Below are 24795 nucleotides of genomic sequence, written 5' to 3'. Positions count from 1 at the left end.
GCCGCCTCTGCGCACGCGCACGCCCCGCTTCCGGGTCGCGCGGGCGCTTCCGGGCCAGCCCCCGCGCGCCCGGGGGAAGCGGAAGCGGAAGTGTCCGGTCGAGGCGGGGCGGCGGCGGCCGCCCCGGGCTGGCGGGGGCGGCTGGCGGGCCGCGGGCGGGCGGGCGGCGGGGCCGGGCCGGCGCCGGGGCCCGCCACGATGCCCCGGCGGAAGCAGAGCCACCCGCAGCCGGTGAAGGGTGAGTGCGCGGCGGGCCCGGGGGGCGGCGGCGGCGGCCCGGCGGGGACCCGCGGCGCTCGGAGCGCTGCAGCGGACGCCGAGGATGGCACCGAGGAGACGGCAAGAGCGGCGGTGGTGCTGCCCGGGGACCTGCTGCTGGGCCGTGGCCCGGCCTCCGAGAAGGGACCGCCAGGTGCGTGCGGCCCCGCGGGGACGCCGCCCCTCTCCGGCAGCCCCGCCGGCGGCGACGCGGCCCGGCCGGGCCGTACCGGGCCCGCGCTCGGCGCATCCGGCCGGGCCCGCCCTGCCACGGGCCCGCCCGGCTCGGGCTCCGGCCGAGCTTCCTCTCGCGGGGGAGGCCCGGCCCCCGACGGGGCCCCGGGGTGGGTTCCGCCCGCCCGGCATCGACCCCCGGCACCGATCCCCGAACGCCCCTTCCCGCCGGGGGGCCGCGCCCCGCGGCCGGGCTCATCCCAGAGCCAGCGCAGCGCTCAGCCCCGGGTCCCGTTCCACCGCGGTCCCGTTCCACCGCTCCCCTCGGCGCTGCGGGCCGAACCGAGCGCGCTCAGCCCCGGTGCCGCGGGCAGCGCCTGTCCCGCCGCGGCTGCCGAGCCTGGGTCAGCCCCGGCCGAGGCAGCCGGAGCAGCGAGCGCTGCTCAGCTCCGGGAGCTGCCCACGGGACTGGCGGGAGGCGCTCCCCGCCCCGGGCACCGCGGGAACGGAACGGCCAGAGAGGAGGGCACGGACTGTCCGGCCCCGTGCCCGTCCCCCGCTGCCCCCGGGGCCGTGCCCTGCTCCGTGTGCTCGCCTGGGCTGTGCCGTGTCCTGCTCTGGCACCGAGGGATGGATGGGGCTGCTCGAGGGCTCTGCTTCCCTGCCCCGGAACGGCTGCTGGGAGCCTGCCGGGGGTCTGGGGGCACATTCCACTGGGAATTCCTGTCCTTCCCAAATTCTACAATTCCTGTCCTTCCCAAATTCCACAATTCCTGTCCTTCCCAAATTCTACAATACCTGTCTTCCCTAAATTCCACCGGGAATTCCTGTCCTTCCCAAATTCTACAATACCTGTCTTCCCTAAATTCCACCAGGAATTCCTGTCCTTCCCAAATTCCACCAGGAATTCCTGTCCTTCCCAAATTCCACCGGGAATTTCTCTCATTCCAAATTCCACCAGCAATTCCTGCCCTCCCATTCAGCCCCAGCCCGGGAGCAGGATCAGGAGCTCAGCCCACTGACCCAGGCAGGACAGACACGCTGTGCCATGTGGGCACTGATGGCCCTTTAGGGGACACTGCTCTGGGGATGCTGGGGCACTGCTGGCCCGAGGGGACAGGGGTTCCCTTGGTGTGCCTGGGGCTCAGCTGAGGAGAAAGGGGCTCCCTTGGCAGAGGGCTTGGGGCAGGGCCAGGAGCTCCCCCGTAAGAGCCAGGCCTTGGCAGGATGCCCTTTTCTGGTGTCTGTGTTTCCAGCAGTGGGGACTGCAGGGGTCCAGAGGGTGGCAGCTGCTGAGCCAGGGGTGCAGCTGCCACAGGCACAGTCACAGGGCCAGCAGGGGCACAGCCTCACGGTCGGAGGCCGGGCTGGCACAGAACGGGCAGCAGGGCACAGCTCCAGTGGTCCTGGTGAGCTGCCCTGGCACGAATGGGCAGCAGGCACGGCTCTCAGCTGGTGAGTGCCTGGCACAGAACAGGGCCAGCAGGGCACAGCTCTCAGCTGGTCCTGGTGAGCTGCCCTGGCACAGAACACCCAAGTCTCAGCTGGTCCTGGTGAGCTGCCCTGGCACAGAAGGGGCCAGCAGGGCACGGCTCTCAGCTGGTCCTGGTGAGCTGCCCTGCACAGGGCACAGATATGATGGGCCCGGCACAGTGGGCACGGGGCCCCTCTCAGCTGGTCCTGGTGAGCTGCCCTGGCACAGAACGGGGCCAGCAGGGCACAGCTCTCAGCTGGTCCTGGTGAGCTGCCCTGGCACAGAATGGGGCCAGCAGGGCACGGCTCTCAGCTGGTCCTGGTGAGCTGCCCCTGCAGCCCCAAGCACCAGCCTGGGGCACTTGTGGAGCCCAGGGGTTGCAGCAGGCTGAGTCTGTGCCTTTGAGAGCCTGGCACAGCCTTCCCTGCTGCCACTGGACAGTGGCTCTGTGGGGGCAGGGGAATGTTTCCTGCAGGGTGGAAAGGGCTGGTGTTGGAGCTCCCTGTGCCAGCCATGCCAGTGTGACCAGCTGCCACCCCGGGGCTGGGGCAGTGCCACAGTGAGAGGGGCACAGAGCAGCTTTAAGGGCACCCCTTTCTCCAGCCTGGGCCGGGCTGTGCCCACCACCCTCTACCCCCCAGGCCCAGCAGTGCCAGTGTGGATGATGGACCCAGCTGTCCTCCCACCCTTGCTGGTGCCGGGGTCCTGCCCAGCCATGCACAAGTGTCAGGGTTTCCCGAGACACCCAGAGCAGGCCTCAGCAGGGCGTTGGGGCAGCCTGTGGCTGTGGGGCTCCTCCTGGGTGGCACGGGGGGTGCAGGCACAGGGGCAGGGCCCCGGGGTGGCACAGGGGGCGCAGGCTGAGGGGCAGTGCCCCGGGGTGGCACAGGCACAGTGCCCGGGGGGGTGCAGGGGCACAGGGGCAGTGCCCCGGGGTGGCACAGGGGCAGGGCCCCGGGGTGGCACAGGCACAGGGGCAGTGCCCCAGGGTGGCACAGGGGCAGTGCCCCGGGGTGGCACAGGCACAGGGGCAGTGCCCGCGGCCGGGGATGAGGGGCCCACCCGGGGCGGGGCCTCCCAGGAAGTGGGCACAGGCACCAGGTGCCCGCGGGCGTGGGGCAGCTGGGCTGTGCCCCCTGGGTGGCACGGGGGGGCAGGCACAGGGGCAGTGCCCAGGGGGTACAGGGGGGCAGCGAGGGCAGTGCCCCGGGGGGCACACGGGGCAGGCCCAGGGGTGGCACAGGGGCAGTGCCCCGGGGGGTGCAGGCACAGGGGCAGTGCCCCGGCCAGCCTGGCTGACGCCGCCCCGTGCCCGCGGTGTTCTCAGCAGACACCCTGGTGGGGAAGATCGCTATCCCAGCGTACGCCCTGAGCGACGACGACTGCTCGTCCGGGTACCAGCAGCTGAGCGTGGAGAGCGACCCCGAGGAGGGCGGCGAGCCGGGCCCCGCGGCGCTGCCCTGCCGCCAGTGCGGGCTGCAGCTGGCTGCCAGCCTGGGCCAGAGCTGCCTGCAGTGCGCCGGCGCCGAGGGCGGCCGCAGCCAGCGCATCGTCTACTCCTGCCAGCTCTGCCCCTTCGCCTCGCACTACTCCAGCCACCTCAAGCGCCACATGAAGACACACAACGGGGAGAAGCCCTTCGCCTGCCCGCAGTGCGCCTACGCCTCCGCCCAGCTGGTGAACCTGACGCGGCACCTGCGCACGCACACCGGCGAGAAGCCGTACCGCTGCACGGGCTGCAGCTTCGCCTGCAGCAGCCTGGGCAACCTCAAACGCCACGAGCGCGTCCACAGCCAGGACAAGCCCTTCCAGTGCGCCGCCTGCGACTACCGCTGCAACCAGAGCCGCAACCTGAAGCGGCACATGCTCAGCCACCGCCTGCCCGAGGGCGAGGGGCCGCACCGGCGGGACAAGGACCCAGGTAAAGGTGGGAGGGTGTGGGGATGTGGGGAGAGCTACCGTGGGGGGCTCTGGGGCTGGTGCAGGGCACGGATCCTGCCACTGACCCTAAGTCATGTTACTGCCAGGCTCACCGGGGCACTGGGGCTCGTCACTGAGCCAGTCCTCGCTGGCACTGGGGCTCACTGAGCCAGTCCTCGCTGGCACTGGGGCTCACAGAGCCAATCCTCGCTGGCACTGGGGCTCACAGAGCCAATCCTCGCTGGCACTGGGGCTGTCATGAGCCAGTCCTCACTGGCATGGGGCTCACTGAGCCAGTCCTTGCTGGCACTGGGGCCCACACAGAGCCAATCCTCCTGGCACTGGGGCTCACAGAGCCAGTCCTCGCTGGCACTGGGGCTCACAGCCAGTCCTCGCTGGCACTGGGGCTCAGAGAGCCAGTCCTCACTGGCACTGGGGTTCACAGCCAGTCCTCGCTGGCACTGGGGCTCACAGAGCCAGTCCTCGCTGGCACTGGGGCTCATCACTGAGCCAGTGCTCACTGGCACTGGGGCTCACAGAGCCAATCCTCGCTGGCACTGGGGCTCACAGAGCCAGTCCTCGCTGGCACTGGGGCTCACAGAGCCAGTCCTCGCTGGCACTGGGGCTCACAGAGCCAGTCCTCACTGGCACTGGGGCTCACAGAGCCAGTCCTCGCTGGCACTGGGGCCCATCACAGAGCCAGTCCTCGCTGGCACTGGGGCTCACAGAGCCAGTCCTCGCTGGCACTGTGCCGCCCAGCTCACAGCCCCGTCTCTTTGTCCCGCAGAGCCGCTGCTGCCAGAGCTGAGCCTGCACGTGGGCAGCGGCAGCGGCCCCTTCCTGCCCGGCTGTGCCCGGCTGCGGGGCGAGGAGGCGGCCGCGCTGCCCGAGCTGCTCTTCCCCTTCACGTGCCGCATGTGCGGGCTGGTGCTGGACGACGGCTTCGCGCAGGACGAGGGCCTGGCCGAGCAGGTGTGCGGGCGCTGCAGCCTGGCGGTGCTGGGCACCGAGCCGGGTGCCAGCCCCCGCAAGGGCGCCGGGGACAAGGGCTTCGCCTGCAGCCTGTGCCCCTTCGTCACGCACTACCCCAACCACCTGGCGCGGCACATGAAGACGCACAGCGGGGAGAAGCCCTTCGCCTGCCCGCTCTGCCCCTACGCCTCCGCGCACCTGGACAACCTGAAGCGGCACCAGCGCGTGCACACGGGCGAGAAGCCCTACAAGTGCCAGCTCTGCGACTACGCCTGCGGCAACCTGGCCAACCTCAAGCGTCACGGGCGCATCCACTCAGGCGACAAGCCCTTCCAGTGCAGCCTCTGCAGCTACAGCTGCAACCAGAGCATGAACCTGAAGCGGCACATGCTGCGGCACACGGGCGAGAAGCCCTTCCAGTGCCGGGACTGCTCCTACACCACCGGGCACTGGGACAACTACAAGCGCCACCAGAAGATCCACGGCCACACGGCCGAGAGCTGGGTGAACCCGCGCAATGCCAAAGCCCTCCTGGCCCCCCCAGCCGTGGGCACGGCCCTGCCCTGAGACAGCACTTAGCCCGGCGGGGGCCTGGGGTGCCTGCCCTCCCTGGGGGAGGGAGGACAGGCGGGCACCCCCAGGGGGCTCAGGGCTGCCTTGCAGCAGGCCCAGAGGCACGCTGGGGCCTCGGCAGCCCTGTCCTGCCTGGGCAGGGTGAAGCGACGACCGGCGGCTCTGAGCCCTGCCCGTGTGGCAGCACGGCCATGTCCCCAGCCACGCCAGCTGCCTGATTCTGCCTGCCGGAGCCTTCCTCTGCCGGCGTTTGGGGACAAGGGGGGAGGGGGGAACAGGACTGGTTCCATGGCGGTCGCCGTGCTGGTCGGTGTAATTTATATTGTGTATAAAAGCATTAAACAGTTGGTTTTGTTATCGGCTCTTCACCCTGGGGGCCTTGTTCTGCTACTGAGGAGGGCACGGGGCTGGCACGGAGAGGGGAGGGACAGCAGCCCCCCCCAACAGACAGCCTGGTACCAATCAGGATCCGTTTTAATCATTGTTGCAGTGTGTAAACATCAGTTACTGTCCATTAATGCTCTGTCGGGCTGAGCAGCAGGAGATACGTGGTTACAAGCCTAGATTATGCTGGCGTCTATGAGCGGGTTAGAGGGGACTCTGCGCGGAGCCCCCGAGACAGCTTACTGCACTCTGTCTCGGAGCACGAACCTAAATGCTAATTTGGCATTATGGAGCCTGCCTGGCTCTGCCCCCAGGCCGGGCCGGGCCCTGCACTGCAGCTCCAGGGCTCTGCCCGGGCCAACTGTTCAGGTCAAACGAGCCCTCTCCCAGCTGGAGCCAGCAGCGGGAGGAGTTCAGCTGCCCCCGCCCCAAGGCAGTGGCGGGCTGGGGGCAGCTCCCAGCCCCGGGGAGCAGGGAAAGGTGGATGGAGCAGGTGAGAGGCACGTCGATTGCAACCTGGCTGCAGGTCGTACATTCCTCAGCGAAGGCCCTCGCTCAGGCCGGGGCTGTCCTGGGCAGGGGGCACTACAGATCCTCATCGCCAATGCCCTCGAAGGCGTAATTGCCGTGGAAGTCGTTAGCGCCCACGTCGTTAGCAGAGCTGGAGTGGCTGATCCCACGCAGGCTGACAGAAGTGAGCTTGCTCTGTGGAGAAGGGAGACGTTAGGGAGGACAGCCCTAGCTCCCCTACCCACTTAGCCTGAGGTGTCTGCTGCACCCGCACACAACTCACCGAGAGTTTGGCCATGGGCTCCCAGGAGGCGTCAGGTGAGTCCTGTGAGGGCAGCACAGCTGGGCAGCACATGGGACACAACACCCACCCCTCCTTCCACCTGCCCCTCTCCATCCCCAGGGAGTCTGGCTCACTGCAGGGCCTCTTTCCCATCCCAGGGCTCTGGAAGCAGGGCACCACAGCCCTGCTGTCCTCTGGGCTTGCCCCAGCCCTGCCCCGGGGCAGTGCCTCCTCTGGAGGCAGTGAGTTCTGGTTCACAACCCGTCAGCACCGACTGCACGTGTCCCCTGCCCACGGCTCAGGGTCACACTCACCAGCAGCGGGGGTGACTTCACGGCTTGCTGGCTGTCCGAGCGCCGCAGGGCCCCGTTCACCCGCCGCCGGAACATCTGCAGAGCAGCTCAGCTCAGCCCCAGCGCCCAAAGCAGCCCTGGGATGCTGGCCCCATCCCGAGGGGAGCACTCAGGACCCAGCCCAGGCCCTAGGAAGTCACAGGGCCAGGCTGGGGTCCCACTCCAGAGCCATCATCCAGCCCCAGCCCTCACCTTGCGGATGCTGCCTCCAGATTTTTTCACCATCAGCTCATCCACCATGGACTGCAAGCAGATACTCAGCATGATGGCCTGCAAGGGAGAAGTGTCAAGGGGCTCTGTGCACCCCACAGCCCTCCCACACCCTGTGCAGGGCCCAGCCCTTCCCCTGACAGCCACCCCCAGCCCGCCATGCAGGCAGCTCTACCTGTGGGCTGGTGATGGTGACCCACTGCAGCCGGTCCTTGCTCATCAGGTACTCAAAAGCCAGCTCCAGCTTCACCTCGGACTTCCCTGGGCTGCTCCCCGAAGGGCCATTGTTCATGGGCACCTGCACGGACACACACCAAGGCTGGGAGCCTCCAGAGGGGAAGGAGCAGCTCCCCAGACACCAGTGCAGCACCGAGCCAAGTGTGGGACACCTGCCCAGTGCCCACCAGTCCTCTGCCACTGTCAGGTCCCCTCCAGCACACCAATGATCCCCTCAGCCCCAAGGCATGACTCAGACCCTCTCCAGGCCTGCTGGGCCAGAGGCTGGAGTCAGAGCCAGCACCTTTCCTAGGAAGAGGTGCCCCCCAGCGCCCTCCCTGCTCCCCAGGCGTCACTCACCGAGGATGTGACCCGCCAGCACCGCATGCGAGTGACCTTGAAGCTGCCCTCCTTGATCTGCTCGTTGGGCAGCCGCACCTGGAAGTTGAGCTCGTTGTTGCCGGCGCTGACCACGACGTGGCAGCCCTTCTCGGGGAAATCCGTGACACAGGGGTCGAACTTGAGATAGCCGTAGTACTTGAGGGTCTGCGCCAGGCGGATGAACTGCGGGCAGGGCAGGGGTGCTCAGCAACAGGGCACCAACCCGGTACCACACAGGAGAGAGGCTGGTGCAGAGCCAGAGCTGCCCCGGTCGTGGTGGCACTGTTCCCTTTCCTACCTCCTTCTTGGAGACCTTCTCCTGCAGGGACTTCAGCTGCCGGTGCTGCTCCTTGTTGACAAGGATCCACCCGTGTTCGATGTCTGACACCGTCTGCAGGCAGCAGAGGCTGGTGAGCGCCTGGGACCGGAGCCCCCCAGCCCCTGCACAGTGTCTGTCCTCACCTGGCTGTGCCACACCAACCCTCACCTGTGCATACAGCAAGTTCAGCCCCACACGGTGCTCCATCACATCGTCGTCATAGGCCGAGTCCCAGTAGCTGGAAGGGAACCACAGGGGTTAGCCTGCTCCAGCAGTGAGGAGAAAATCACCCTCCTGTGGGCTGGTAGCCATCAGTCACCGTGCCCTGCTCCCCATCTAAACCAGCTGCCATGGGAAGGCAGGAATGAGCTGAGCACAGCAGGGCAGCTCCTGCTCCAGTGTCATGGTCAGGGATGCTCAGGTGCGTTCCTGGGGGCCAAAGCACCAGTGGGCAGCAATGGCAGCAGGGGAGGGTCCCTGTGTGGGCAGCAATGGCAGCAGGGGAGGGTCCCTGTGTGGATCCAGGAGCCCTGGGCACCACCCCAGTGCTGCCCCAGAGCCCCGCTCACCTCTTGCGCAGGATGATCTGGAACTCGGGGTTGTGCAGGCTGGTCACTGACACGTAGGGCAGCTCAAACTCCTGCAGCTTCCTCACAACTGCGGGGAAACAGCAGCTCAGCAGCCCCTCTGGGCAGCAGGAGCCCCTTGGCCCCACACCAGGGTGCCCCCAGGAGCACAGCTGTGCCCCCAGCCAGGGCAGGGCCCAAGCACACAGCCCTCACTCCAGGCAGGGGCACAGCACGTGTCCCACCCACAGCGGGCTCCACTCACAGGAGAAAGCTCCATCCTTGGTCTCCCTCACTAGGAAGAGGCTGAAGTAGCCAACCAGGTCATCTGGCAGATCCAGCTTGGAGGCCACAGCCTGGGAGGAAGAGCAGGATAGTCCCAATAGAGTCCCAACATGGTGGCCAGACCCAGCCCATGTGCATCCTCCCAACAGCAGGAAGGCAGCACCTCTGCTGCCCTGAGCCAGGCCTGGGCTCCTGGCAACCAGGAAACAGCGAGGGGACCCCAAACACCAGTCTGGACCCAGACACACCCTGCAGCACACCCATTCCAGCTCCCAGCTCTCAGCCCCACCAGGTCAGCCCTGCTCCAGGGTGGGCAGATGGCAGGGGAGGGCAGGGGGGCTACCAGGCTGAGAGAGCCCCAGCCATGTGGGAAAGCCCAGGAGGCAGCAAGAGGGGCTGGTCCCAGCCAGCAGGACAGCTGTGGCACCTCGAGGACATCCTCTGTCTGGTCCGACGTCAGGATGGTGACCTTGACCTTCTGCCCGTTGGAGAGCAGCACCTCCAGCAGCACCTCCTCCGTGGGGATCTGCTGCGTCTCCTGCACAGAGAACAGCACTGGCACCCAGCCCCTCCTGCACAGAGAACAGCACTGGCACCCAGCCCCTCCTGCACAGAGGGACAGCACTGGCACCCAGCCCCTCCTGCACAGAGAACAGCACTGGCACCCAGCCCCTCCTGCACAGAGGGACAGCACTGGCACCCAGCCCCTCCTGCACAGAGAACAGCACTGGCACCCAGCCCCTCCTGCACAGAGGGACAGCACTGGCACCCAGCCCCTCCTGCACAGAGGGACAGCACTGGCACCCAGCCCCTCCTGCACAGAGGGACAGCACTGGCACCCAGCCCCTCGTGCACAGAGGGACAGCACTGGCACCCAGCCCCTCCTGCACAGAGAACAGCACTGGCACCCAGCCCCTCCTGCACAGAGAACAGCACTGGCACCCAGCCCCTCCTGCACAGAGAACAGCACTGGCACCCAGCCCCTCACACAGCCCGGGGGCACAGAGCTGCCCCAGGTGTGCCCTCACCTGCTGGGCCTTGCGCAGGAAGCTGTTGAAGGTCTCGCTGCCGCCCAGCGTCGGGTCCTGCCGCACTGCAGGAGGGGCACGAGCGGTCAGGGATCCCGCGGGAAGGGACAGGGACACACAGCACTGCCTGGGGCCAGCCAGGAACCCCCCTGCACAGCCCCACTGTGCCAGAGCAGGGCAGGGGCTGGCACAGGAGCTGGCACCCAGGGGACAAGGCCATCAAACGCCAGGGCTGCCCTGGGAGGTGCAAGCGGCACCGCAGGGAACGGAGCAGGGCAGGGAGGACAGCTTACCAGCCTGCATGTACTTCTCCAGCTGCTCTCGGCGCTGCTCTACCTCTGCTGGGGTGAGCGTGAAGATCTTCTTTGGGGGGAAGGCTGGGACCACGTTGGCACCATACTCCTTCCTTAGCTGGGACGAGGACAGAGTGCTGCTGCAGCATCCCCACCCTCGCTGACCCCCAGGGCCAGCGAGGGGAGCAGAGAGCTCCCAGCACCCTGAGCCCCGCAGGAAGGTGAGGAGCACGAGCTCTGCCCCGGTGTCCCCGTACCTGCTCGTGCAGGCCCAGGAGCTGGCTGTAGCGCACCCGGCAGTGCAGCACCCCGTTCACGTGGATGTTGTAGGCCTGCAGGGAGAGAGGCCGCTCAGAGCCAGCACTGCCAGCTGCAGGAGCCCCCCAGGAGATGCCCAGGGAGCCCCCAGGAAAAGGCAACATCCCTGAGCACCCTGCCCGAGGGCAGAATGGTTCAGGAATATGAGCACACCCAGGAGATGTGCCACTGGACAGCAGGAAGGTCTGACCCTGTGTGCCCAGCCCTGGGGAGCACAGAGCCACGCTGCAGCCCCACGGACAGGGACAGCCCTCCCCACTGCCAGGGCTTCACAAGGAACAGGTCCTGGCTGAGCTCTGGCTCAAACCCTGCTGATGCCACAGGCTGAGCACAGCTGGGAGTGCAGAGCACAGGGAACACCTGGCAGAGCACAGCTGGGAGTGCAGCACACACAGGAACACCTGGCAGAGCACAGCTGGGAGTGCAGAACGCACAGGAACACCTGGCTGAGCACAGCTGGGAGTGCAGAGCACACAGGGAACACCTGGCTGAGCACACAGGGAACACCTGGCTGAGCACAGCTGGGAGTGCAGAACGCACAGGGAACACCTGGCTGAGCACAGCTGGGAGTGCAGAGCACAGGGAACACCTGGCTGAGCACAGCTGGGAGTGCAGAACGCACAGGGAACACCTGGCTGAGCACAGCTGGGAGTGCAGCACACACAGGGAACACCTGGCAGAGCACAGCTGGGAGTGCAGAACGCACAGGGAACACCTGGCTGAGCACAGCTGGGAGTGCAGCACACACAGGAACACCTGGCTGAGCACACAGGGAACACCTGGCAGAGCACAGCTGTGAGTGCAGCACACACAGGGAACACCTGGCTGAGCACAGCTGGGAGTGCAGAACGCACAGGGAACACCTGGCAGAGCACAGCTGGGAGTGCAGCACACACAGGAACACCTGGCTGAGCACAGCTGGGAGTGCAGAACGCACAGGAACACCTGGCTGAGCACAGCTGGGAGTGCAGCACACACAGGAACACCTGGCTGAGCACAGCTGGGAGTGCAGAGCACAGGGAACACCTGGCTGAGCACACAGGGAACACCTGGCACCCCCATGGTCCAGCTCCCAGCACCTCACCCTACACACAGAGTTCCTTCAAGGACAGCGGTGTCCTGCCGCCCCCACAGCACCGTTTGGGAGGGCGAGAGGATGGCCATGAGCCCGCAGCCAGCCACGGCAGCCCAGCCCAGCCTCCAGGGATGCCCCCAGTGCCCTCCTGCTCCTGGGCACCGCCCAGCCAGGCCGGGGCTCACACGGGCACCTCGCCACCCAAACCAGCCCGGCGCCTCGGGGCTGCTGCGGGGCACCGGGAGGGACGGGCAGCCCCGCACCTGCCCACATCAGGGCTCTCCATCAGCCGCGGCTCCTGCCCAGCCCCGGGCTCTGCCCCAGGCCCGAGGAGCCCCGGCAGCGGCGGAGGGCAAAGGGCAGGGGGGTCACAAGGACGAAATGCCTCGAGGGCTGCCCGCTCCTGCGGCCCGTGAGCAACTGCAGCTCCCGCGGATGGCCGGGGCTCTGCATCGCCGCTCACACCGGGACCGGGCTGCTCCATCGGGACCGTGCCCCACCGCGGGTCCCGGGGCATCCCCGGAGAGCGATCTCGGCACCGGGGCAAGCGTGGGTGTTGGAGCGCAGGGCTGCCCACCCTCCCCCCGAGAGCGAGCAGCGATCCGGACCCTGCGCCAGCCTGGGGGCTCTGCCGGCCCCGGGAAGGGCTCCGGGCACTCGGAGTCCCGGCCCCGCTCCGGAGGCGCTCACGGCGCACGGACCAAAACAGGAAGCCGGGACAAACGGACGGACGGGCGGGCCAGGATGAGCCGGGGCTGGGATGGGACCGGACGGGGCCCGCGCGGGCTGCCCGCCCCCGCCCGCGGCACCGGGCAGGGCAAGGTCCGGACACCCGGGGCTGCTCCGGGACCTCCCGCGCCCCATCCGGAGCCGCGGGGGCGGCGGGGCCCGATCCCTGCTCGGCCCTGGCACAGGGCGCCGGCCGGGGATGGCGGCGGGCCGGGACCTGCCCGCCTCGCCCGGCCCCCGTCCCGGTCCCGGTCCTGATCCCGACCCGCCACCGCGCCGGGGCTGCGGACCCGCACGGCCCCAGCGGGGCCGCACCGCACCCGGGCCGAGGAGCCGCGCCACCCACTCGGCTCCGTTCTGCGGGGCGGCTCCGTGCTGCGGGACAGCTCCGCTCCCTCGGCCTCGCTCACCACGTAGGCGGGGGCGCCGCCGTCCCCGGCGCGGGTCTCGGTCTCGGGAATGGAGAAGTGCATGGCCGGGCCGAGCGCGCCCCCGCTACCCGCCTCCCGCCGCCGCCATCTCGGGCCAGCACTCCCCGCGATGGCGCGGCCGGCAGCACCGCCCGCCCCAGGGCCGCCCCGCTCCGCCCCGCCCGGGGCCGTCGCTCTCCGCCCGCCCCGCTTGGCCCCGCTCCGCCCGCCCCGGGGCCGCCCCGCCGTGCCGTGCCCGCCCCGCCCCGAGCGGCCCCGCCGGGGCTGCAGGCGCGCCCGCAGCGCGTGCCCGCGGCGGGACGGGACCGGGGGGCGGGGCCCGGAGGGAGCCCCGGGAACGGACCGGCCCGCACCGGGGGTGACGTCACCGCGTCACGGAGAGCGGCGGACGTGCGCGGTCACGTGGCGCCGGCTGGCCGGCAGGAGGCGCTGAGGGCGGCGCCATGGCGGAGCGTGAGCGTGAGGGTGAGTGCGGGACCGGACACGGGGACCGGCTCCGGGACACCGGCACCGGGACGAGACCCGGCCGCGCTCACACTCCCGTCATTCTAGGTGCGAACCCCGAGGGAGCTGCGCCAGTGGCGGCGGGACCGCAGGTGAGCGGGGCCGGGGCCGGTGTGAGGCCGGGGCTGCGGAGCGGGGCCGGGCCGCTGACGCTGTGTGCCCACAGGCGCCGGAGCTCTCCCGGGAGGAGAAGCTGCAGCTGCGGAAGGAGAAGAAGCAGCAGAAGAAGAAGAAGAGGAGCGAGAAGGGGCCGTCGGCCGAGCCCGCAGAGCTGGGGGCGCCCCCCGAAGCGGGGCAGCCGCGGGGTGAGCAGCGCCGGGCTGGCAGCGCCCGGAGCCCGCAGGGTCTTACAGCGGGACCCCTGGGGTGTAGACCCGGTCCGTGCCCCGGTTCGGGCCCTCGGCCGGCCGTGTTGCCGTGGGGACTGCAGTACAGAGAGCCCAGTCCCCTGCTCCGGGAGCGCGGGGCTGCCCCGGTGTGCCGTGCCGTGCCGTGCCGTGCCGTGCCGTGCCCCCGGCGTGCCGAGTCAGCTGCGCCGTGCCGAGGGCCTGGAGCCCCTTAGGGCCCGGAGGGCTCTCCCTGCCGCGGGCTGCCCCTCGCACTGGGCTGCATCTCCCGGCCAGGCTGGGCACAGGCTCCCCTTTCCTCCCCGCAGCAGCTGCTCAGCCCACGTCCCCCCCTGCCCCCGCTGATGGCCCCGGTGACGGCGAGAAACCCGCGGGGGGCAAGAGCAAAGCGGAGCTGCGAGCGGAGCGCCGGGCTAAGCAGGAGGCTGAGCGGGCCCAGAAGCTGGCCAGGAAGGCAGAGCTGAGCCAGGCAGCCACGGCGGCCAAGCCCCGGCAGAGCCCCACCGAGCCGCAGTCCAGTAAGGCTGTCAGCACCACGGTGTGGGGAGCAGAGGGCGGGCGAGCAGGACGGGAGGGTCTGCTGTGGGCTCGGGCGAGGGATGCCCGTGTCATCCATCCGTGCTCTGGGTTCTGCCTGTCCCAGGGTGCTGCCCTGCCTTCCCTGAATTTGGGGGGCACCAAAGCAGCTTGGTCTCATGCCAGCCATCCTTGCAGTGGTGAAGCGGCTGCCAGAGCATGTGCAGGTGGATGACCCTGCTGCCCAGAGGAAACTGGCCAAGAAGCTGGAGAGGCAGCAGGTAGGAGGAGGACTGGGTGGCAGGCTGCACACTGGGGCAGCTGTGCTGCAGAGGGCCTGGGGGGGCACATGGTGGGACCAGAGCCTGCTCTCTGAAGGGCACAGGGGAACTTTGCGTGCCCTGAGCAAGTGCTGGGTGTGACCGGTGGCCCTGGAACGAGCAGAGCACAGGGTGAGCCATCACCACACTTGCCTGCAGGTACCTCTGAGGCAGGACTATGGCACCAAGGTGAACCTGTTCTCCCACCTCCACCAGTACAGCCGCAAGAAGCCACTGACGCAGCAGATGAGGTACAGGGCCTCCCCAGCCCAGGGCTCTGCTCTGGCTGGCCTGGCTGCAGAATGGCTCTGCACGAGGGCTGTCATAGTCCTGCATGTGGGATATGCCTGTTGGAGTGGTGGGGGACATTTTGCTTGCTTTGGGGACTGGCAGTAGGGACAGCCCAGTATCTTTCTTATGGGGAGAGTGCAGAGCCACAGGAGAAGGGGCTGTGGGGTGAGCCTGGCTCCTCAGGTTACTGCCAGCCCCCTTCCTGGGCTGTCCCTTGGGTTGTTGGGCTGGGGCTCATAAATGTTGGGTGTTCTGGGCCGCAGAGGTGCTGACAGCTCCCTCCCCTGGTCCCTGCAGCATCCCCTCCACAGTGATCCACCCCGCAGTGATGCGCCTGGGCCTGCAGTACTCGCAGGGCATCATCAACGGCTCCAACGCCCGCTGCATCGCGCTGCTCGAGGTCTTCAAACAGGTACCTGAGCAGCCACCTGGCAGCAGGGGCTCTGTGCTGCGTGCAGGAGTGTGTTCTGTACCCTCACTGCTGGGGCTGTGTCTGTGGTCAGTTGTCCTCAGCCTCCTCCTTTGGGTCGTGCACGGCAGGGAATTGTGTGGCGCTGCCGCTGCTGTTTGTGTGCCTGGAGCAGCCCCTGCCCCTCCAGGCAGCGTGTCAGGCTGTGCAGGACGTGTGTGCCCCGACACCTGTGCCCTGAGATCACACTCCCTTTCTTCTCGTCCCAGCTGATCCGGGATTACTCCACTCCCCCCAATGAGGAGCTGTCGCGGGACCTGGTGGCCAAGCTGAAGCCACACATCAGGTGAGGGCTCCCAGTGCCAGAGCAGAGGGACCAAAGCTCCGCAGAGTGTGGTCCATTGTTCACATCTCTGGGTCGGTGTCCACCCAAACTTTGGCTGACTTTCCTAGGCTGCTGCCTTCCTGCCCACCGTCCCTCTCCCTGCCTTGGCCCTCCAGGCTGCTTTGGAGCTAAGCCCCTTTCTTGTGCAGCTTCCTGAACCAGTGCCGGCCTCTCTCAGCCAGCATGGGCAATGCCATCAAGTTCCTCAAGAAGGAGATATCGTGCCTGCCTGACACCCTGAGAGAGGATGAGGTGAGTGGCCTCGCTCCGTGGCAGGCTCCAGGCCCTGGGTGAAGGAGCTGAGCAGGGATGGGATGCAGACTCAGAACGGTGGAATTGAAAGCTTGTTACTAGGGGGAAGAGCCTGATGCCAACCTGGCTCAAATCAGGGAGGGGCTGAGAGCAAGAAAGTCTGCATGTGATGTCTCTCCCCAGGCAAAGGAGAAGCTCCAGGACGTGATCGACAAATACCTGCGAGAGAAGATTGTCCTGGCAGCTGAGGCCATCTCAAGGTCTGCCTTTGAGAAGATCAATGACCACGACGTGATCCTGGTGTATGGATGGTGAGCACGGAGCACATCCTGTGGGTAGGAGGAGGGAATGGAGCAGCGTGGGAGGTGAGGCTGTGCTGGTCCTGCCTGGTGTGAAGTTGGATTCCAAGAACCCCAAAGCCGCAGCTCCCTCCACCCAGGGCACTTACAGAGAAACCAGGGCTGTTCAGTGGATTTTAAACAAACTGCAACAAAGTCAAATGCCAGGAAGCAAAAATACAGCAGTTTGCATCCCAAGAAGTAGAGGTGGGGAAAAGAACCAGAGATTGGTGCAGCAGGAGTCTGGGTGTGCTGGGCAGAGCAAGGAGCAGGGGCAGGAGGCCAGTGCAGGGCAGGAGTTGGTGAGAGGCTGTGGGGTGGCAGAGTCCCTTGTGCTGTCACAGACAGGGAGCTCAGTGCTGCTTCCAGGGAGGGCTGAGACCTTTCCCAGGGTGTGTCCTTGTGCGAGGACAGGGAGACATTGTGCCCTGGGAGCCGTCGTGGCAGGAGGGCTCTGGAGGGGCAGCGCTCACCAGGGTGAGGGTGGGCGTTGGGGATGAGGGTGGGCGTTGAGGGTGAGGGTGGTTATTGAGCATGAGGGTGGGCGTTGAGGATGAGGGTGGGCATTGAGGGTGGTTATTGATGATGAGAGTGGCGTTGGGGATGAGGGTGGGCGTTGATGATGAGGGGGGTACTGAGGGTGAGGGTGGTTATTGAGTATGAGGATGGGCGTTGGATGAGGGTGGGCATTGAGGTGGTTATTGAGCATGAGGGTGGTTATTTATGTGAGGGTGGGCGTGAGTATGAGATGGCGTTGGATAGGTGGCCATTGAGGGTGGTTATTGATGATGAGGGTGGCGTTGAGGATGAGGGTGGCATTGGGTGTTATTGATGATGAGGTGGGCGTTGGGGATGAGGGTGGGCATTGAGGTGAGGGTGGTATTGAAGATGAGGGTGGGCGTTGAGGATGAGGGTGGGCGTTGGGGATGAGGGTGGGCGTTGGGGATGAGGGTGGGCATTGAGGGTGGTTATTGATGATGAGGGTGGGCGTTGGGGATGAGGGTGGGCATTGAGGGTGGTTATTGAGGATGAGGGTGGGCGTTGGGGATGAGGGTGGGTGCTGAGGGTGAGGGTGGTTATTGAGGATGAGGGTGGGCGTTGGGGATGAGGGTGGGCATTGAGGGTGAGGGTGGTTATTGAAGATGAGGGTGGGCGTTGGGGATGAGGGTGGGCGTTGGGGATGAGGGTGGGCATTGAGGGTGGTTATTGATGATGAGGGTGGTTATTGAGGATGAGGGTGGCCATTGAGGGTGGTTATTGAGCATGAGGGTGGGCGTTGAGGATGAGGGTGGGCGTTGAGGATGAGGGTGGCGTTGGGATGAGGGTGAGCATTGAGGGTGTTATTGAGCATGAGGGTGTTATTGATGATGAGGGGTTATGAGCATGAGGTGGGCGTTGGGGATGAGGTGGCATTGAGGTGGTTATTGAGGATGAGGAGGGCGTTGGGATGAGGTGGGCGTTGAGCATGAGGTGGGCGTGGATGAGGGTGGGCATTGAGGGTGGTTATTGAGGATGAGGGTGGGCGTTGAGGATGAGGGTGGGCGTTGGGGATGAGGGTGGCCATTGAGGGTGGTTATTGAGCATGAGGATGGCATCGTGGCCCGGCGGGAGCCTGCTCCGGAGGAGGGCAGCCCCTGACAGGCGGCGCTCTGCTGCAGCTCGTCGCTGGTGAACCGCACGCTGTGCGACGCCCACGCCAAGCAGGGCCGCGCGTTCCGCGTGATCGTGGTGGACAGCCGGCCGCGCCTGGAGGGCCGCGAGACGCTGCGGCGCCTGGTGCGGCACGGCATCCACTGCACCTACGTCATGATCAACGCCATCTCCTACGTGCTGCCCGAGGTGAGGGGCTGCCATGGGCTGGGGAGGGGGCGTCTGTCAGGGCCCACAGTGTCACAGACATCTGCTATGAAAAATCCTTTCCTTAGGGTTTTTCCTCCTGAGAAGCTGAGAGGCCTCAGGAACAAAATGTAAACAATGGTTATCTGCTGCTGTGGAATACAACAGGTGCATCTGTGATTGGCCCATGTTAGTTGTTTCTAATTAATGGCCAATCACAATCAGCTGGCTCGGACAGAGAGTCCGAGCCACAAGCTTTTGTTGTCGTTCTTTCTTTTTCTATTCTTTCTTTCTATTCTTTCTTTCTATTCTTTTCTATTCTTATCTTAAGGATTTCTTAGAAGAAATCTTTTCTTCTATTCTTTGAGTATAGTTTTAATATAATATATATCATAAAATAATAAATCAAGCCTTCTGAAACATAGAGTCAGATCTTCATCTCTTCCCTCATTCTAATACCCTTGTGAACATGGTCACACCCCAGGACAAGGTGAGAGATGAGAATCTGACTCCAAGTTCTCAGAAGGCTCATATCATATCATATCATATCATATCACATCTTATGCTATACTAAAACTATACTGAAGAAAGAGAAAGGATACATCAGAAGGCATACCAAGAATGAATAATAAAACCCCGTGACTCCTCAGAGCCTCGACACTGCTGGGCCATGATTGGTCATTAAATTAAAACAATTTGCATGCTGGATGAACAGTCTCCAAATCACATTCCAAAGCAGCAAAACAGGGAGGAGCTGAAGCTTCCCAGGAGAAGAAATCCTGGCAAAGGGATTTTTCAGTTGATACCACGGTGACAGGGGAGGCTGCAGCGTGACCAAAGGTGTGACAGAGCCTGTGTTTCCCCGGCAGGTGTCCAAGGTGCTGCTGGGCGCCCACGCCCTGCTGGCCAATGGCTCTGTCATGTCCCGCGTGGGGACCTCGCAGATCGCGCTGGTCTCCAAGGCCTACAACGTGCCCGTCCTCGTCTGCTGCGAGACGTACAAGTTCTGCGAGCGGGTGCAGACAGATTCCTTTGTCTCCAACGAGCTGGGTACGCCTTCTGTCCCTTTCCCCCACCTGGCACCTTCTCTCCCGGTCCCTGCTGTGGACCATGACAGGCTGCTCGGCCCTGCCATCCCTCCTCCTGGGCACCCCTTGCAGGCAGGGGTGGTGTGTGCTGCTCCAGGGGCAGGATGGAGAGGTGCTGTCCCCCCCTGATCCTGATGGCTTCTCCACTCTCTGCAGATGACCCTGATGACCTGATTGTGCTCCGGAAGGGCCAGGCCCAGCTTGGGGGCTGGGCAGAGAACAAGTCCCTGCGCCTGCTTAACCTGGTCTATGATGTGACGCCCCCAGACCTGGTGGATTTGGTCATCACAGACTTGGGCATGATCCCCTGCACCTCAGTGCCTGTGGTCCTGCGTGTGAAGAACGTGGATCAGTAGTCGGAGCAGCTGCATGGACACTAATAAACCAGGCCCCAGTACTCTGTGTGTGCCATCTGTGGTGTGGCAGAGCCCTGGCACCCGTGTCATCCAAGTCATCCAGAGCTGGCACAGCTCTGCACCTTCCTTGGTGCCTGTCCTCCCACTCCAGGCTGCAGCATAGACGGGTCTTCCCTGTCCCTAGGCTCCTCCTGTGGGGAAGCGATGACAGTGTGGTGATGGCCCCTGGCTTACTTTCCTCGGAGATCTGGTGGCTCTCGGGCTGTGCTTCTGGCAGACCCCGAGCTGGGCTGGCAGGGGAGAGCCCGGGACCCGAGCGGGACCGGCGGTGCCCGGGACAGGGAAGCGGGACCGGCGGTGCCCGAGCGGGGAAGCGGGACCGGCACCGGCGCGGGGCTCCCAGACCACTGGGGGCGGGGCCTGCCTCCGGGGGCGGGGCCATGCAAATCGCACCGCTGCTCTGGCAGGGCCAGCAGCGCCCTCATGGGGCGTGTCCATGCAAATGAGGCCCCGCCGCGCGGCATGACGGGACACAGCCCGCTCAGGGACCCCGCTGCCCTCGCCCGTGCGGGCCGGGCCGGGCCGTGCGGGAGCTGCGGGCTCACAGCGCACGGAAGGAATTACACCGGGCAGATTGCTGCAGTCCGAGTGTGCTGGCCTGTGCGACATCACCACTGCAGCGTGACTGCATAATTTGTGTTAGAGGAGATGGTGCTGGTAGTCTCTGATATCCTTGTTTGGAGGGAGAGTTGAAATCAGGGCTGGCTAGCTACAGGTAGTGTGCACACGTTGTTTGTTGGTATTCCCAATTGCAGCCGCAGGGATCGTTTACAGACGCAGCAGCAGTCTGTACAGCAGCAGTGTTGCAAGCCCGACTGCACGGGGCCTCAGTGTCCAGTCCCTGCCCCATCTCCATCTCTGCTTAAATGTCCCAGGCTCTCTCCAGGCTCCGGCCTGCGGTTCCAGAAGCGCCAGCGGCCCCACAGAGCGCTCGGTGGGACGGCAAGACTCGGGCTGGCATCCCAGCCAGCCCTCCGACCTCGCGGGAGGGACAAACGGGCAGAGACTTGGTCCGACTCGGGGTGCACCAAATTCCCACTGTCTGTAAGTCCGGCTGAACTCGCAGACTGGGCCGGGTGTGAGCCAGACGGTGCTCACCGAACAGCACCCCGTTGACCGGGGTGTTTCCCTGCTCCTGCAGACACGACGTGGGACAGGCCGGGATCATGCCCCCTTCGATGGCAGCAGTCCTTGGACCCCCTTTAGGGATCTGCTGCCAAGTACTGCCGGGAATGGGATCTGTCTCCTGGGCACCGGCACGGCCTGTTCGGAGAGCGCCCTGGGATGCCCCTGAAGCCACCGCAATCCTCGAACCGCACACCGAGAGCGCCACCGGACCGGGCTGCCCTCGCTGCTTTCCCGTCCTGCCGGGGAATCCCAGACCCCTCGCGGGTCCCGGATCCCACGGCTCCGGTGTCCCTCGCCCCATCCTGAATGCAGGGCCCGGTGTACACTGCCCGGTCACCAACCACGGCGAGCGGCGCCCGCGGCTCAAGGCTCGCACTAAATACAGATGAAGTAAAAGAACAAAACATACCACTCACTGTTTTTCATATCTGTCATTAACCACGTTATCAGGGGAGAGCGCGAACGCAGTCCCCCACTACCACAAATTATGCAGTCGAGTTTCCCGCATTTGGGGAAATCGCAGGGGTCAGCACACCCGGAGTGCAAGGGATGAGCCTCGCCCTGGGAAAACCACCTGCTTGATCATGGTGTCTCCCCTGCCAGGTAAGTATGCCCGACCAGCCCCGCACACCGCCTGCCCCGCCCCACGCACGCCCGCCCAGCACACGCCCGGCCCGGCCCGGCCCCGACCCCGCCCGGCCCTGCCGCGCTGCGGCCCGGCCCGCACGGCCCGGCACGGCCCGGCCCGCGCCAAGCCCGCGGACGCGCCGGGACAGCGCGGGCTTGGCGCGGGACCGGGCCCGGCATGCAGCGCGGCGGGCATCTCATTTGCATGGACACGCCCACTCATCGGTACCGCGCCGCTTCTGCCGCGCGCTCCCATTGCCTCGCCCCCCCACCCGGCCACTCCAGGTCCCGCTCCCTCGCCGACCGAACCGGCTGCCGTTCCTGGTCCGGGTCCGGTTCCTGGTCCTGGTCCTGTTCCTGGTCCCGGTGCCGGTGCCGTGACGCTGCCGGGACTCGCTGTCAGAGCGCAGCGGAGCCGCAGCCGCAGCAGAGCGCGGCCAGCACGGGAGCGGCAGCGGGAACGGAGCCGGGGGCAGCGGCGGGCCCGGGGGTGACCGGGGCTGTGTCCGGGACACCGAGAGCTCCGCCGGTGGTTGGGCCTGCCCGGGGAAAGGGACACGGGGCTGCGAGAGACCGGCGGGGCTGCGGGACGGACCGGGGCGTCAGCGCTCGGCAGGGCCCGGCAAACGAGGCACCGGCCCCGGCAGGGAGAGTGTGAAAAATGATTTTTGTGATTCGTGTCAATGGGCAATGGAATCAGCAAATGCTTGTGTCTGCTGCAGATAAAGTTATCCCAGTCCCCTGGGGTAACTACAAAGAACGGTTTTGAAACTTTCTGAACAAATAAAGCATTGAACAAAAAAAAATAGAAGTAAAGAGATGAGGAAACAGATTGATGCTTAGAATAAAATAGAGGAAGTGGTGGTTAAGCTAAGGGATATTGCAACAAAGCAATGAAATGCTTGTGTATAATAAAAAGCTTGATGCCCTGGTACCAGACAAAAATTCTGCAGGAGACCCCGGTGAAATGCCCCCCTTCAGCTGCCACAAGGACAGGGAGCCAACAACTGCTTGGAAAGACGATGAAATGGCTGATGCCAGCTCATTGATATTTGCTGATTCGGACTAACCAAGCACACGGAAAATGCGTTGTAGCCTTGAAAACAGCTCATACCCCCTGGTGAACTTGTGAGCGGCGCCGTGAGGGGAGCGGTGACTGCCCGGCCACCCAGCGCTGCTCGCCTGCTTTCTTTAAAATGAAGAAACAGAGAAATAAAATCCGGTTTGGCTGTTACATTTCGTATCAAGAGGCAGCGCTGGAGCCGTCCGGGTGCCCCTCCCGCGGGTCCGGCGGGCGCGGAGCGGCTGGGGGCGTGTCCATGCAAATGAGATGCCCGCCGCGCGGCATGCCGGGCCCGATCCCGCGCCAAGCCCGCGCTGTCCCGGCGCGTCCGCGGGCTTGGCGCGGGCCGGGCCGTGCCGGGCCGTGCGGGCCGGGCCGCAGCGCGGCAGGGCCGGGCGGGGTCGGGGCCGGGCCGGGCCGGGCGTGTGCTGGGCGGGCGTGCGTGGGGCGGGGCAGGCGGTGTGTGGGGCTGGTCGGGCATACTTACCTGGCAGGGGAGACACCATGATCAAGCAGGTGGTTTTCCCAGGGCGAGGCTCATCCCTTGCACTCCGGGTGTGCTGACCCCTGCGATTTCCCCAAATGCGGGAAACTCGACTGCATAATTTGTGGTAGTGGGGGACTGCGTTCGCGCTCTCCCCTGGTTTTCCCGGTAAACGACAGAATCAATGTAGCAACTTCCGAAAGCGTACTGAATTTCATAACCTTGTTTTCTTGCGGTTACTTTGTTCTCATTTTCTCTTCCGCTCGCCCTTTTCAGACCGGGTTTTTGCGTATTTGCAGCTAAAAGCCTCTTTTGCTGCGCCATTCCGTTTGTTACGGTTCAGCACTCTCGGGGGTCTCTCTGGTCATGATGACCCCGAGATGTCTCAGGGAGTCCCTTTTCCCAGCCCGGCAGCCGAAGAAGGAGTCAGCATTCTTCTGTTCTCGTTCCAAAGATGTTTATTATTTCTTATCTATAACATTCTTTCTCTGACCCGCCGAGGTCTCTCTGGCAGGTCGGGTTCAGGCACAGTGACCACCTTCAGTGGCGGCTTTATCTTTTATACAATAAACTACGTGTACATTATTTACAATAATTTCCCCATACCTATCACCTATGTTAGTCAGCCTGTCTCTGCCCTGAACCAATCGAAAAGTGCCACCATCACAGCAGAAGACGGAGGCCAAGAAGAAGAAGGAAAATGACTGGACATGCCCAAATTCCTCCATCTTGCCTCCTGAGCCCCCATTCTAAAAACCCCAAAATTCTAAATTTCACCCTGTGATAAACTATCATTCTACTTAAACTTTCGTAAAGGCTTGTGAATCCTCATACAAGGTTGGCAATTGGTTTTTCCAAGAGCTAAAATCGAAAGCACGGGTGGTTTTGACTCCGTGTCAAGGTCTCCGAGCCCCCTGTCAGGGTCTCGATTCCTCCAGGTTAGCCAGAGGAATTTCCTGCGTTCCGACAAAGCACAACATTGTACGCAGTTTGTTCTATTCAGCAAGAAAGGGGTTGAATTCCCTTTTATATCAACTCTCGTCGTTCACAAGGACAAGTTCCCGTCGCTGGAAGTGCGGCAGCACTCGCGGACCCGATCGGTGTGGCCGGGACAGCGATCACCGAGCGGGACCGGCATCCCTGCGCCTCCTGCCCGGCTCGGAACGGCTCGGACCGGCTCGGACCGGCTCGGAACGGCTCGGACCCGCTCGGATCCGCTCGGAGCCGCTCTCCGCCGGGTGTTCCCCTGGGCCCGCAGGTCGGGGTGGGACCGGCCCGGATCATCCCGGCTCCAGACTCGGCATTCCTGACCCCCCTCGGGAGCCGCTCTCCAATTCCAGCGGGGAATAACCGGGGCTCCGGCAGCGCTCGTTTGCGGACCCGCGGACCCTTCAGGACCCGCGGCTATCCCTGAGCCACCTACCGGGGACGGGACGGGGAAGCTGCGATCGAGATGTGCCCCGTCCGCTGAACGCATCTGCGCGCCGGACCGCGGCCGCTGAGGGGCCGACATTGGCAGCGTTAAAGAGCTTGTAACTGTCCTGAGTGACCCAACGTAAGCTATTTCTGTTTTTGAACCGGAATACCAGGGGAGAGCGCGAACGCAGTCCCCCACTACCACAAATTATGCAGTCGAGTTTCCCGCATTTGGGGAAATCGCAGGGGTCAGCACACCCGGAGTGCAAAGGATGAGCCTCGCCCTGGGAAAACCACCTGCTTGATCATGGTGTCTCCCCTGCCAGGTAAGTATGCCCGACCAGCCCCACACACCGCCTGCCCCGCCCCACGCACGCCCGCCCAGCACACGCCCGGCCCGGCCCGGCCCCGACCCCGCCCGGCCCTGCCGCGCTGCGGCCCGGCCCGCACGGCCCGGCACGGCCCGGCCCGCGCCAAGCCCGCGGACGCGCCGGGACAGCGCGGGTTTGGCGCGGGATCGGGCCCGGCATGCCGCGCGGCGGGCATCTCATTTGCATGGACACGCCCTGTAAGGGCTGGCTCATTGACGGGCTCAGCCCACACTCGGCGCGTCCTTTTGACGT

General features: G+C 65.2%; 3 protein-coding genes and 3 non-coding genes across 9 annotated transcripts; 3 read left to right on the top strand and 3 right to left on the bottom strand.

Moving 5' to 3' along the window:
• Window positions 1-136: 136 nt before the first annotated feature.
• Window positions 137-5739, top strand: ZNF513 (zinc finger protein 513). Of its 3 annotated transcripts, none has more exons than XM_064710048.1 (3): window positions 137-238; window positions 3234-3827; window positions 4614-5739. In XM_064710048.1, the coding sequence occupies exons 1-3, from the start codon at window positions 199-201 to the stop codon at window positions 5363-5365; spliced, it is 1386 nt and encodes a 461-aa protein (XP_064566118.1). In that variant the 5' UTR covers window positions 137-198; the 3' UTR covers window positions 5366-5739. The 3 variants fall into 3 exon arrangements, with proteins under 3 accessions (XP_064566118.1, XP_064566119.1, XP_064566120.1); XM_064710049.1 differs by having other exon boundaries at window positions 184-238; window positions 3237-3827; XM_064710050.1 differs by having other exon boundaries at window positions 184-412.
• Window positions 5740-5827: 88 nt separating this feature from the next.
• SNX17 (sorting nexin 17) lies at window positions 5828-12917 on the bottom strand. The gene is made up of 15 exons (XM_064710047.1): window positions 12732-12917; window positions 10457-10531; window positions 10200-10317; window positions 9907-9971; window positions 9306-9416; window positions 8859-8949; window positions 8597-8684; window positions 8196-8265; window positions 8007-8099; window positions 7688-7891; window positions 7287-7409; window positions 7094-7171; window positions 6863-6937; window positions 6549-6590; window positions 5828-6460 (listed from the first exon to the last, which is right to left on the bottom strand). Exons 1-15 carry the CDS (start codon window positions 12792-12794, stop codon window positions 6341-6343), a joined length of 1416 nt encoding a protein of 471 aa, XP_064566117.1. The 5' UTR covers window positions 12795-12917; the 3' UTR covers window positions 5828-6340.
• Window positions 12918-13020: 103 nt separating this feature from the next.
• On the top strand, window positions 13021-19435 carry EIF2B4 (eukaryotic translation initiation factor 2B subunit delta). Of its 2 annotated transcripts, none has more exons than XM_064710046.1 (13): window positions 13021-13217; window positions 13305-13348; window positions 13423-13561; window positions 13915-14121; window positions 14318-14400; window positions 14599-14690; window positions 15028-15142; window positions 15409-15485; window positions 15674-15776; window positions 15960-16087; window positions 17773-17953; window positions 18820-19000; window positions 19195-19435. In XM_064710046.1, exons 1-13 carry the CDS (start codon window positions 13196-13198, stop codon window positions 19392-19394), a joined length of 1572 nt encoding a protein of 523 aa, XP_064566116.1. In that variant the 5' UTR covers window positions 13021-13195; the 3' UTR covers window positions 19395-19435. The 2 variants fall into 2 exon arrangements, with proteins under 2 accessions (XP_064566116.1, XP_064566115.1); XM_064710045.1 differs by having other exon boundaries at window positions 13022-13217; window positions 13912-14121.
• Window positions 19436-21029: 1594 nt separating this feature from the next.
• On the bottom strand, window positions 21030-21193 carry LOC135446388 (U1 spliceosomal RNA). Its single transcript, XR_010439784.1, has one exon. It is a non-coding gene; the product is annotated as a U1 spliceosomal RNA (small nuclear RNA).
• A 1558-nt stretch (window positions 21194-22751) lies between these two features.
• Window positions 22752-22915, top strand: LOC135446387 (U1 spliceosomal RNA). Its single transcript, XR_010439783.1, has one exon. It is a non-coding gene; the product is annotated as a U1 spliceosomal RNA (small nuclear RNA).
• A 1427-nt stretch (window positions 22916-24342) lies between these two features.
• On the bottom strand, window positions 24343-24506 carry LOC135446389 (U1 spliceosomal RNA). Its single transcript, XR_010439785.1, has one exon. It is a non-coding gene; the product is annotated as a U1 spliceosomal RNA (small nuclear RNA).
• Between the last annotated feature and the right edge of the window lie 289 nt (window positions 24507-24795).

The sequence above is a fragment of the Zonotrichia leucophrys genome, chromosome 3, assembly GCF_028769735.1.
Source record: "Zonotrichia leucophrys gambelii isolate GWCS_2022_RI chromosome 3, RI_Zleu_2.0, whole genome shotgun sequence".
NCBI classification, from domain to species: Eukaryota; Metazoa; Chordata; class Aves; order Passeriformes; family Passerellidae; genus Zonotrichia; species Zonotrichia leucophrys.
The sequence above is the reverse complement of the archived record's forward strand: the minus strand, read 5'-3'. Positions and strand labels throughout refer to the sequence as shown.